Source organism: Gigantopelta aegis, chromosome 10 (genome assembly GCF_016097555.1).
Source record: "Gigantopelta aegis isolate Gae_Host chromosome 10, Gae_host_genome, whole genome shotgun sequence".
NCBI classification, from domain to species: domain Eukaryota; kingdom Metazoa; phylum Mollusca; class Gastropoda; order Neomphalida; family Peltospiridae; genus Gigantopelta; species Gigantopelta aegis.
Genome location: NC_054708.1, coordinates 14,845,392 through 14,859,721, shown reverse-complemented (window position 1 = coordinate 14,859,721; position 14,330 = coordinate 14,845,392). Strand labels below are relative to the sequence as shown.

The 14,330-nt window shown below is 34.8% G+C and overlaps 1 protein-coding gene across 1 annotated transcript in view; it reads left to right on the top strand.

Annotated features, from left to right (window-relative positions):
- Positions 1 to 14,330, top strand: part of LOC121384491 (histone-lysine N-methyltransferase EHMT2-like) — a 96,487-nt gene that overhangs the window by 21,642 nt on the left and 60,515 nt on the right. The window contains exons 3-8 of the mRNA XM_041514899.1: positions 1,245 to 1,266; positions 1,681 to 1,725; positions 3,097 to 3,156; positions 7,890 to 7,955; positions 9,512 to 10,095; positions 11,288 to 11,419. Coding sequence (XP_041370833.1) covers positions 1,245 to 1,266; positions 1,681 to 1,725; positions 3,097 to 3,156; positions 7,890 to 7,955; positions 9,512 to 10,095; positions 11,288 to 11,419 — 909 coding nt within the window. The remainder of the gene's footprint in view (positions 1 to 1,244; positions 1,267 to 1,680; positions 1,726 to 3,096; positions 3,157 to 7,889; positions 7,956 to 9,511; positions 10,096 to 11,287; positions 11,420 to 14,330) is intronic.

Genomic DNA, 14,330 nt, shown 5'->3' with positions numbered 1-14,330 from the left:
ACAACAGATCACTACAATAAAACTGAAAGTATCAGTTAATCACATGTTTTGCCGCCATATTAATACATGTAAGGAGGATAACTCTAGAAAGTACACTGGTTTTTATGTATGTCCCTATTGCTCCAGTGAACTGCAGATATCAGTCTAAGCTGAAGTTAATCACCAACAAAACATTGTTTGAACAACCATTAATGCCAGTGACCAGATTTCAAAATAAACTCAGGCAACAGGTAGTTAGTATTGTTGACATTTTTGCTATTAGTGATGACTGTTATTTTAACTAAGTGGACTGTTCTCTTGGCATGCGAGTGAGATGTTTGCCTTTTTGCATAACCAAAACCGTTCTAATGTCAAAAAAAAGGGTTATAAAAAACAAATTTGTCAAATTAACTTATTTGAGTATAAATACAGGGCAAACTTCAACAATAAAACTTGTAAAATAATCCTCAAAACGGTAATATTTGTGGGTGAAATTTTTTTACCCTCTTATAAGTCGACCCCCCAAGTTATAAAATAATTTTTGGGTGAAAAAAATTCGACTTATAGGCAAAGATATACGGTAGTTATGCCCATTTGGTTTGTCACTTTATCATCTCTGCCACTGCCGTGTTAGCTAAGGGGACAGTGTTCGGATCAAAGAATATTATATTTTTAAAGCATTTTTGAGCAAGTCATTTAATAGTTTGAGCAGTGAAATATTATCTCATTTGCTTGTACATGTACTTTAAAATCTGACTGGTTATATTGTGTTCAATTCAGTGTTCATTAATGATTCATTGAAAGTGTAGAACTTGAAACTAAATCTCAAAGAGCTGGCAGATTTATTGAACCAAACTGACCATACTATGTCTACTGTTGCCTACACCACATAAAATATATCTATAGAAGTTTTTTTTAGACAACAAACATGAAGATGCTTGTATTGCCTTGAATAATAACAATTCACATTAATTTCATGTTGCATTTTAGTCTGCCCACAGTCAGTTGCATTAATTTTGGGACGCCTTAATTTCATGATCTACAGTATATATTTTCTATATATAGGAAATGCATGGGTTCGTGAACATGATTATCTCACCTTATGAAATGCAACTACAGGTATTAAATTATTTAGCAAAAATAAATAAATCTGAGCACCCTTTGGCTTTTTACAGAAATTTGGAATAAAATTGATACCTATTTAAAGCAAAACTAATGTGTTATCCATATTGTGCATAACAACTTTTTTTCTGTTATTTTTGCAGTTGGCTGCCAATACAACTCATGGTATGACTTTCTTATCAAACTTTATCAAACTGTCTCATAACAACCTTTCAGGAGGAATATCTAATTATGTACATATACCTTTAGAAATTGTCTGTTGATGTTGTTTATTATGGACTCTTTGGATGTACATTTGTGGAGTTCAAAATGATAATATATTTTATGTTGAAAAAGATTAAATGTTAACTGACCCGATTTCATTAATGCATTTTTCCACTGAGAAAATTAATACAACTGCAGAATATAAATAGACTGAATGTTGATCATTGGTATGGATAATTTCTCCTAACAATGCTGTTTGTTTTCTTTCATAATTTTTTGTTACCTATTATGGATATGAATACACATGTACATGTATATTTAGTTGCATTTTTGTGTTTTTGCTTATATGCTAGATTTTTGTCTGTCTATTTGTAGGTACTGATGGTTTTGAGGCAGACTTGGATGAGAGTCGGGAAGGCTGTATGTTTAGTTCTCTTCTGTTTTATTTGTTTACTCATGCATCTAAAATGTACCCAGATGTACAAATTAAGCTGCCGATAATATTTGGGGGTTTTTGCTTTATTTTTTATGTAAATATGACCTTTTAAAAAAACACAATACACAACAACAGTAAATATGAAAGCCTCTAAAATGTACCAAGATATTCAAACTAAATTGCTGATAAAAACAAAAAATACTTATATTTTTTATGTAAATATTATGGCCTTAAAGAACACCACAAACACAAAAACAATTACATGAAAGCCTAACCACACATTTTTGGATGATCCAAGTCAGATAATATAGCAAATTCTTTTCTTGATGACTGAATTAAACTAATGCTTTTTAGGTCCAGTGACTTATAATATTACAATCTGTTTGCGTCCATTTGTTGTGTAAACTTTTAACATTTTCAGCTTCTTCTCCAAAATTACTTCCAAGCAAATTTTATGGGACACTTCCTTGGCAACATGGAGAAATGGAGAATTTTTTTGTGAATTTTTCAATTCCGACTCCCTCAAAGGCCTGATGGGCAGAGCCCAAAACATTGAAATTAACCCCAATTTTTAAAAATGTCATCTACTTCCAGAAATGCTGTAATCAAATGGTCTTGATATATGTTATGGTCAATTGATGGTTTATCTAATTTGTGAATGTCATTAATGTTGCATCACACATATACTCCTTTAACTTTGTCTGTCTGTCTACCGGCCTCAGTGGCGTCATGGTTAGGCCATCGGTCAACAGGCTGGTAGGTACTGGGTTCAGATCCCAGTGAAGGCATGGGATTTTTAATCCAGATACCGACTCCAAACCCTGAGTGAGTGCTCTGCAAGCCTCAATGGGTAGGTGTAAACCACTTAAACCGACCAGTGATCCATAACTGGTTCAACAAAGGCCATGGTTTGTGCTATCCTGCCTGTGGGAAGTGCAAATAAAAGATCCCTTGCTGCTAATCGGAAAGAGTAGCCCATGAAGTGGCGACAGCAGGTTTCCTCTCAAAATCTGTGTGGTCCGTAACCACATGTCTGACGCCATATAACCGTAAATAAAATGTGTTGAGTGCGTCGTTAAACATTTCTTTCTTTCTTGTCTGTCTGTCTGTCTGTTTTCTTTCTCTTTTTGTCCGTCTGTCGTACATACTTATTATTTTTACAATGCCTTAAGATAGAGAGCTGAAATTTTGTATATAACTTTATCATGTATAGTTACAGATCATGTTTGACTTTCATGGCAATTTACCCATTTATAACGTAAAAACGTAGGAGATATAAAACTGTGTTGGGCCCATTAGTGGTCATGTATTGCTTTAGCAGTCCTCTTAAAATGCTTGTTTATTTTCACTCTCAGGTGACAGTGATGCAGAAAGAAACGGTGTCCGAAAAACATTGAGGAAAAGAAAATCTCCAGGTACCTGAACATATACTAATCATTTAAAGCACTGTATGTATAATAGTTTCTGGCACAAATCATTTTGTAGATCTGTTGTTTTTTCTGACACAAGTCTCAAGAAAATCCATCGTTTGGGTGAACTTTAGCGAGCTCCAAGGATTGATTTTCTTAAAACGAGTGAAAGAAAAACCATCTACAAAAGGACGAGTATCAGAAATATTTTCTAGTTCAATCATACTTATAATGTTTATATAAATGATAAAATTCACTGCATTTTATTTTTATACTGTGACGCCATGACCCTGCTGCTCACAGCTGATATATATTACGTCACGAAAAGGAATGCATGTAATGTTACATATTACGTGACGTCACATACTACCTTTGATTATGGAATGAATTAATGAACAGGTAGCAACGACTGTCTACCTCCTAAACAACATACCATTTACCCAATGAAATGGGCACATTATTGTCTATGGGACGTGTGCTATACATTTTTTCTAGCACAGCTTTCTAGCATCTTTCTACTGATTGATTGAACTAGAATATCAATTCTATTTTAGCTACTTACTAAACATCCATTTATGTGTACTTACATTTTCTTAGAATTTTGTTTGTGTGTGCTATTGTAGATTAACTTAACCTAAGCTTAGTAATCACTGTTAATTTCTTTCTTGGGTAAACTATTATTTTCTTTTCAAAACTGCAAATCTCTTTTTAACTCTTTTCAAAACTGCAAATCCTTCAGTGTGTGATTTAAGACATGATTTGACTGGAATAGAAATGGTTTTCTCTCTGTAATAAAGTAGTCCTTCACAAAGGCGATATTGGCTTGCAGATATTACAATAGGGAAAGAAATGATGCAATGCCTTTAAAACCATTTCCAAATGGGGTGAGATGTAGCCCAGTGGTAAAGTGCTTGCCTGATGCGAGATCCGTCTGGAATCGATTCAGTACAAAACAGGTGTATCAAAAGCCGTGGTATGTGCTATCCTGTCTGTGGGATGGTGCATATATATATATATATATATATATATATATATATATATATATATGCTACTAATGGAAAAATGTAGTGGGTGTCCTCTTTTAGACTGTCAAAATCACCAATTGTTTGACATCCAATAGCTGATGATTAAAGGAGACCGGACACCAAATCATATATACGGCGTAATGAATTGTTTGCCGTCATAAACCACAACACGAAACTACCGCGCTCCCCTTATTGACTAAATTAAGCGTGCCAGTCTTGGTTGGGTTTTTTTTCCGCCGATCTCCGATGTTTGCCGGAAACTGTCGACAATTGATGAGCTAGACCCGTGACGTCATCGATGAGAGGAAAACTGAAGAAACTACCAAGCAGCATGGACGTATTTAGCGATTCGAGTGACGAAGAATTGTGTCCAGCTTGTGCTAATGGCATCAAACCGTATCAGTTTGAACCACTTATCAGAGACTTTGTCCCTAATCCTGGAAATGTCTTAGACGAAAATTCGGATGAATCAACAGCCGACGAAGACGAGGAAGCCACACGGTCATAGACTAGCATTCAAGCATTTTTTTAAACATAATTTTTTATGACATTTTTAATGTAAACTGAAGCAAATGGACCTAATTAGAAGAAAAGCACACAAAATGTATTAATATTTCATCATAAATCTTATTCAACATAGATGTAAATATGACACGTCATTGGATATTCCAGAAGCCGATTTCGCAAATTTGCAAAAAGCGTCCCCTCCTCACCAAAGCAAGATATAATAATTTAACAAAAAACTTTGTTCTCTTAACTAGTTACCCTCCAAGTTTTAATGTGTTTGGTTAAACCGTGTACTTTTAATTATTAAGAAAATGTGTTATCAGTCTGCCGAAACTGTCCACAATCGGGTACAGAAACACAGAAATGTTGGAAAATATTATACTGTTGCTACATACTGACAATCACTTTACAACTAATATGTCTTATCGACAATATTATTATGTAGTCTTTGCATTTCTTAATATAAAATACAACAGGCCCGTAGGAACTGGAGAGGGGTGGGCCTAGGGGCTTGTTCTCCATCACACACGCTAGGATTTTCACTACTTTGCATAAATAAAGATGATATAAAAATAAAAATCTAGTTTGTATCCCTCACTAGAGACTGTACCCCCCCCCCCCCCCCCCCACACACACACACACACACACACACACACACTTCAAATATCGTTCCTGCAGGCCTATACAAATGTAGATAATATGTAGAGGGTGAAGTTAGGAACCAGTTCCTTTTATCTTTCGGATTTTGTAATCATGATTTCAAACCAACTGTTTCAGGTAGTTTGCTCCACATACTGACATAAAACAAATTTGTTATATATTGGAAGAAAATAAAATAAAATTACAATATATCCAGTGTTATTTTCTTTAATCATTCATGGAGGAAGAAGGAAGTCCTGATGAAAATATATTACAGGTAAAATATATTACAGGTAAAACAAAATAATATATGATGCTTATTCCATGTGGTAACTATTGTTAATTTTGCTTTAAATTGCTAAATGCCAAAAGTGATTAATTATATTATTTTATGGTAACAGTCGAAAATTAGACGACCAGTTGTTTCAACCTCTGCCAAAGGTACCAGGTTTTCTGCCAGAAAATAATTTGAGGGTACGTAATAAAACAGGCCCGTAAGAACTGGGTGTGTGGGTGTGTGTGTGTGTGTGTGTGTGTGTGTGTGTGTGTGTGTGTGTGTGTGTGTGTGTGTGTGTGTGTGTGTGTGTGTGTGTGTGTGTGTGTGTGTGTGTGTGTGTGTGTGACCCCCACTTGTGAGCTTTTCGCCATTGTAACCAAAATCTGATGTAGAGTTTATACCCGGTCCGTCCCCCCCCCCCCCCCCCCCCCCCCCCCCAAGTCGTTCCTACGGGCCTGTAAAAACTAAATATATTCAAAGGAGTATATTGGGTGGTTATAGGTTTGAAATGGTTTTTTTATTGAACATTTTATTTCATGCACTTTTACAAATTTTAAACAGCAATTATGTTACTATAATCTATCGAAAAAATAAAACATATACATTAATTTCAGAGATTTTTTAGTACATACATGTAAGTTTACCCTCCGCACCGTCTGGCAGAAACCCAGGGTAGGTATTAAAATAATTATTTGGTGTAGAGTATTTTTAATATGACATACAGAAAGCATTGAAAAGTACAATTTTATTATGCTTTAATAATCGACATTAGCTTTAAAATTATTTAACCATCATTCCTTCTGGCCAGAGTACATATGTTGTTCCTGCCAAAGTGTTAGCATTTTAATTTTAATGACAATATACTGAACTGACGATAAACATTGTTAATTAACGTAATAATTCACGTTTTGAAGGTGTTTTGTTATGAGGTTAACAAACCAACTAGATCAAGAGACGTTAGTATGGAGTCGTTATGGGCTGTCGGTGAAAATTAATTTGGTAATTATAGATAAATAACTGTGAAGTTTAAATATTCGTATGTGAACAAATTGCAATACCTTTATTTAATGTATATCTTAAGTACATGTTTTAATTTTCACTTTGTAAATGAACCATAACCTGCTGTATTTAGTTGGTGTAAAGCCCATTTGACGACAATAATGCGTCCATGTTTTAAAACAACTTTCGGCTTTTTTGGAAATCGAAACCATGATGTTGGCCGTTTCTTGGGATGCATTGCTGTTACTGTTGCAGTTAAACACTGCGCAGTTAACCATCATATAATTACGTCGACAGTATATAATAACACTAATTATCTTGTAAATTAAATTTCCGATAAACCTGGAGACAAAAAAAAAAAGACGACTAAAAGGCACAACCAAAGAATCAACACGTGTACCGGTATTGCTTGGTAACTCTCACCGATGACGTATTGCCTCGCTTTCGTTCAGATCTATGCATAATCCCGCCCACTTCTGTTTTTACCCCAAACCTAAGACGCGCAGCTGACCGGTGCCTTGCAGCGAGCCGGGCGTTAGAGTAATGCGGTATTTGACGCTAACTTAATCCATTACACACTACATGTCTTTTGGTGTCCGGTCTCCTTTAATTAATCAATGTGCTGTAGTGGTGTCATGAAACAAAACAAATGTTAACCATTTTCAAATGACATTCCTTCCACTTTTTGATCAAACTATAATTGATAGTTTTGGCTAGGGCCGAGGTTACAAGTAAGCATGATTGTTAAAAAACAAACACACATATATATATATATATATTTCAATAGATATTGTATACTTTATTGTTTGCATGATTAGTATATCTTTTTTATTATATCTCTGTATGTGAATGTAGACTAGAAATGTCTAAATTAATCCAAGTAAAGAATAGTTAAACGAAAAACAACAACCCAAAACACACCCACAAGCCCCGAGACATTCCATTGGAACCTGGGGTGAGACCAGAAATGCTGAAATAATCTGTTATACCTAATGTGAATTATTCTACTCTGTACAACCATAACAATCTCATAAAGATTGTGCCATTGTAGAAGAATGACTTTTTTTGCTTACCAGTACTAAATAATAATTTACAATGAATTAAAAAAGGTATTTGGATCAAGTTTTGACACACAGTTTTAAGCTCCCCATAGCCTCCACCTTCCACCCAACAAGGAGGGGACCCAAAGTTTTAAGATTACGCTGTTACAGAAATACTCAGCATTCAGCTGAGCTTTGACTTCCTTCACAGTTTGAGAGAATACGGCCAATGTTTGAATTTATTTTTGTCAGACCCTGATGATAATGGTTTGCTCACGTCGCATGATGCTGCATCTGACATGTCTGTCTGTTCGTCTGGTTAGTGTGTTTTGCCTGTTGTTGTTGTTTATATTATCCTTGCTTTGCTGGTATGTATTTCTAGGCCAAAAAAGAAAGAAAAAAAGGTGGCGTTCCAATGGTATAAGGCTCAAAAATCATTTTATTAAGTGGGAAGCAATTTTTTGCTTCTCAAAATTTTAATTTAATTTTAAAAAGCAATCTGTTTGCTTCTCAAGATTTATATTTGTGATTTATATTATCGTTATCGTTATAATTAAATTAAGGTGGTTGAAAATAGCATCAGAGGAATGTCAGCCTCTTTTTTTTAGGCCTTAATAGTTTCATAACTTTTACCATATTGTTCTTATTCTTAAAAAATAATACATTGTAATGCATAACAGGTGCTCATGAATATTAATTAATGAAAGTAATAGAATGAGAAATTAATAATTGATCTCAAATGTAACTGTTTACTACCTTAACTGTAGCTGTTACTAATAGGTTCTAATATATAGTTAAACTTTTACTAAGGATAAAATAAGGTATTTTCGTAATGTAATTCCATCAATGTCTTTTATTTTCATATTCTTTATATGGTCATGTATGTACAAAAGTTATGATAGATGAGAATGATTCCTTTAATTTATTAAGTTGTATTTGCGTGTCACATTTCTTTTTTGTTGTTAATGGCTAACTTGTGCTGTGGTGTTTTGTATGTTAATAGTGTATTTTATATATTTAAATCTTTAGTGCAATGTTAAAACAGATATGAAAGTTTAGGCTGATGCAATTTCAAATTTGCATAATCTAAAAAAATAGTTATGCCACTAACACCCCCCCCCCCCCCCCCCCCAAAAAAAAAAAAAAAGTAGAAGAAGAAAGAAGTGAATTGAGAGAAACTACCAAAACAACACAAGGTAAAGTAAATTTTAATCGCACAATACCAAATAAAATGCATATTCGAGACCCAAATGGAATAGATTTTTATGTGTAATTTATTGAGGCCTGAAAAGTGTTTCTGAAATTACATTAAATAAAGGTTAGTAACATGTTAATAGCTATAAATTAACCTCAAATAAATCTGAATAAAATTTCTTTTCAGTATTCTATTCTCTTACTATTCTCTTACTTTTTCTTCACAAAAAAAAAATGGAATGCATTTTAGAAGCAACTAACATTTATGCCTTTTACTAACAAAATACATGTACTTTAGAAGCAAATGTGGGTCGAACTTAAGAATGACAGGACTGTCTTAGGTCATGGATTTCACCCATGGCAGTTTTCTGCCACTGAACACAAATTATTGCCTTCAGTTCAAGGAATAATAATTATTTTTAACTTTGTGTTTATTTGTTTGAAATGTTAATGGTTTACAATTGCTGTAAGCATGCTGAAAATTACTGTAGAGTGTTTTGGCTACAGCAGAAACATTTTAGAAGTGCAGTAGATGATTCTTAAGTTTGAGCCCTGTATAATATAAATTTGTTGTCAATAATATTTGACTGATTTCCTTTAAAAAATACAACTTAATGTTTATAACAAAATTGCTCAGCTGAATTTTCGTTGTTAATATCTGATCTCTTGTCTTGTTTCAGATAAAAAGCCCAGGTCATTGTCTGGAGAGTTCACACCGAAGATTCCTATTATTACCGTTGTGACCAGTCACCAGCCTCAGACGCCGGGCCTGCGATCCATCTTGCCAAAGCCACCATTGTTATCTAGTCAGCTCGACCTGACCTCTTCAGTTGCTCAAGCCCGTGTGAACCAATCCATCGTTCCAGTAAACGCAGCATCAGACTTTTCCATTCCATCCACTCGTTATGTTGCTGTTAAGAATCTGGATTCACAGCTCGATTCTCTCCCCTCTGAGCATTACGTTGCCATAACGAAAATAGATTCCCCCCAACCATCTCAGGATTGCAGTGCTATTAAGGATGTTTCTCTTCCGTCGCAGAACTGTGGTGCCCTTAAGAATTCTGACGCGTTGCGAGCACTGCTTACGTGCAAGCAGTCAAGTATTCCAACAGAATTGGGTCATTCGTCTTCGAAATTCTCCAGTCTAGGACACGACGCTAAGCTAATGTCTACTCCTAACGGACTGTGTTATCCTGTGACGCCTCCGAAAACACCGGAAGATGGCGCTATTGGAGACGATGGGTCACAATTATCATCTTCGGCAGTAGGTCTTATTTTGTTTTAGACTTTTTTTTGGCTCTCACCATTACGAAGTAAAAAGTATTACGTTTCTGACAGGTGGTGATGGCATCAAGTTTTGCATTAATGTTAAACATTAAAGGTTCATGTTTAGATCAGCTTCTAACAAACTATAAATTCTAGGTCAGTCAAACTTGGTTTATTGTTGCACCTATGGATGTGCATCACAGTGCTATGAAACTTTGTTTTTTTTATGGTAGGTGAGTCATTTAATTCTGCAGAATTCTTAAGACATTGCAAATTTGTGGATATTTTGTTCAATATCATTTTGAACTGTTTATAACAAACTTGATATCCATTAGCCCAGTGGTAAAGCGCTTGCTTGATGTGTGGTCTGTTTGGGATTGATACCCGTCGATGGGCCCATTGGGCTATTTTTTGTTCCAGCCAATGCACCACAACTGGTATATCAAAGGCCATGGTATGTGTTATCCCGTCTGTGGATAGTGCATATAAAAAATACCTTGCTGCATTAGAAAAAATGTAGCGGGTTTCCTCTGATGACTACGAGTCATAATTACCAAATGTTTGACATCCAATAGCCGATGATTAATTAATCAATGTGCTCCAGTGGTGTTGTTAAACAAAACAAAACTTTTTGATATCCATTAAGGTGATTTGTTATTTGCATTGACATGTCTGTTCCTTGCTTAGTATGTATGATAGAAACCCTTGTTTAATATCAAGTTCAGTATAACATATACAATTAATGCCATTGCTTTCAAAATGATGTGAGTACCTACTTGGCAGCATTTTTGTTTTATTTTTTGTTGTGTTCTAAACTGCCTATAAATTAAACACACAATAGTCTATAAATGATTATGTTCACTGACATGGTTAAACTTCAATTTCTCTTTTTTTTAAATAAAAAAACCCCGAAAAATACCATATGTACAGGATTTTATAGCTTTATTCTAAATTTAATAAATCCTGATTCTGCCTATAACTAGAAGTTAAAACGACACGTTGATATGACGACATTGATACAAGAATAGCAACAACAATAGCTGATTTCATCAGTTGCTATGCAGTTGGTTATTTCCGGATAAAGCATTTATATTGTTATGATCACTCGTATCATGTGACGTCGCCTTTAGGCAACATTTGTTCTGATGCTGTGCTATAATAATGATGTTTTGTTCTTCTCTGTGTCGCAGGCTGTCCCAGGCTCAGTATCTCCAGACCGTAGCATCATTCCATTGTGCTGCTGTAAGCTAAACGGGGCATCATTCACAAAGCTTGACACCAAGGTCCTGTACTGTCAAGCTCTTGATTCTGTAGATGGAAAAGTAAGTTAAATAATATAGCCTATAGATTAAACATTCACATTATTAGCTAATGCCTGTGCTAAGTGAAATTTTCATGTTAGACCAGTAATTATGTCGACTGCATGTGCACAATGGCAAATGATATATCTACAGTTTATAGCTGCTTTTATTATTTCTTTCTCTTTTTTTTTATTATCAAATGTTTGACATCCAATAGCTGATGATTAATAAATCAAATGTGCTCTAGTTGTGTCATCAAAGAAAACTAACTTTTAACTTTTTCTCTCTTTTTATGAAAAAAATAGGAAAATTCACTTAATCTACTATTAATGAACACACTAATGGTGTAATACATCAGTGATTTACATGTTCTGTCATTAAAATCAGGTTATATTAAGAATTTAAGAGTTATTCCTCATTAATTTGTACACTTTGGCTATTTCTCTTATTGGTTACTTGTATTCAGAACAGTTGCGAATAGTGTTCAGCTACAGATGATTATTTTTATTGTTCAATATGGACTTTAAATCTAGGCTCAATTATTCAGTTTGTTCATTAGTAGGTGGCAAGTGACTATTACTTCTACTACTGCCACCTATTTTTCATGCTTACAGTTACAAACGGTCCAGGGCTAGCCGTGGATGAGCAAAACATTTCGCCAAATCATCTTAAAAAATGCTAAATCACTGTTATTTTCCAAAGAAATACCAATTAGTACATGAAATTTGTTCGCCAAATCAAAATAAAATTTGCCAATTGTTCATAAAATTCACAATTGTCGAATTTGGCGAGTGGCAGAGCTAGCCCTGCAAACCTCTGTATTCCTGCCTTTAAGCTAAGACAAAGTGTAATATCTCTTTATATTCAGTAACTACATCCACCAACTTTCTCAAACATTCTCCTAGTTTAAAAGAAAATGAACAATCCTGTCTATTAAACATGCATGCTGTTTAAATTAATTATGGTATAATTTAAAACATTTTAGCTAATTGCCATGGTAAGCAAAATGACAACTGGAGAGTACTTGAGTGTATACTATGTAACATATAGACAGAACCATATGTCAGTTGTTTTGCCATGTTATTTATTACATGAGTTTATAGTGTGCAAGAATTTTATACTACAAGACCACGTAACTGTCGAGTGGTATAAATCGTGTGCATTATAAACGTGTGCAATAAATAACATGGCAAAACAATTGGTATGTTGTTCTCAGAGTTAGACAAATCTGCTAGCCCGACGCCCGTGGCTAGTGGTTTTTAAGTTCGGGCTAGTGAGAAATGCAAAACCACTAGTCCGCAGGGCTAGTGGTTTCCCACCCTCTCTCCTTATCACTCGATCATGTTTTTTGTTTTCTTTTCTTTTTCTCTCGGCTGAAATTTCGTTTAATAAATTTGATTGTGACGTTTGTCATAGAATAATATCAACACCACCATCAGTATATAATAATAATCCACTTGAACTATGTCTGCAAACTGCAGTAACATGCTATCTCTACATCGTCACAGTTACAGCATGCATTGTTTACTTTTCCCTTTCAAGTTTCTGGCAAGTTTTGATTGGTTGGACACGTCACATGGTAGTTAATCTCGCACATAGTTATGATTTAGGCCAAAAAAAAAGAAGAAGTTTGTTTCAGGTAACATGGCCAAAAAAAGTAGGGTAGGTAGGTAGGATTTTTTTTTTTTTTTTTTTGTAGTTCAAAGATTACCCTACCTTAAATGTGTTTGCCAGAGAAAAACTCAGTCTCAAGACGAAAGACATGAAGGCAAGCTGTCTGAAAAATCTTAGTTTACTCTTTGCAGCCAGAGAGAAATAAAATCAATTTCACTGTCAATGTCAGTTTTAAGTTTCACATGCCATTTTCAAAAGACAGGAAAACAAAAAAAGTTCAAACTATTCCTTTCACCATTAAAAGTCAGTAGATGACTGCACAGAAACTTCACAGCTTTGTCAGAGGATGACTGCACAAATTTGTCCAAGTTGGTCAATAGATGTTTGCACAAAAAGTTCACAGATTTATCCAGTCAGTAGATGACTGCACAAAAACTTCACAGATTTGTCCAACTTGTATTGGAAATAACAAAACAATACTAATTTTGTGTGCAATTTACAAATCAATCGGCTTAGAAATTAATAACGTGTAGTAAATTTCATAGTAATAAAAAAGACGTTCCTAGCTCGAGTACTCTGACTGTAAGAGAGCTAGACGGACATTTGGACATAAATAATGAGAGCGTGTTTATGTTCAAATGTCCGTCTAGCTCTCTTACAGTCAGAGTACTCGGGCTAAGGCGTTCCCTGTGGGACGGACTTATAGTTTTAATGTTTATTAGCCTATTGAACGGACCCATGCTAAAATCACCCAAATTAATTTATTCCCAATTAACTGAAACACTGAAATAAATGTGAACTGTTTAATGTTTGTGGTTATTCTTGAATATTCCGTTTATTTAATTATTACCCATGCTCAGCAGTTGATAGGCCTATCTACATCACTGGCGTAGGAAGCGGGGAAGGGGGTACTTTGTAGCAGCATCGATGGTTTATATATTAATTTAAACGTGTGTGTACCCACCCACCCCACGTTTTGGTATTTTCCTACAGGCTACACCCGTGTATATTAACAAATTCTGGGTACTAGGCCTAAGCAGTAGCCAACAACGAAAATTGTACCACATCTTCAAATGACCTTCACCTTTGCATGTGGAAAAAAACGCGATGACTTGTAGTTTGTGCATGTGGTATTGAGAAATCCTTGATTGTTTTGTTGAGATCGCACGTTGTTGTTTTTGGAAAATAAACCTACAATGTATGAGATGACTGGAGTTACGATAATACGATATATTTTCCTCTATAGGCCTACAGTATTTAGCAGTTTCTATTAAAAGCCATTTAATCGCCACATACGTTACCGTAGTGTCATGCGATC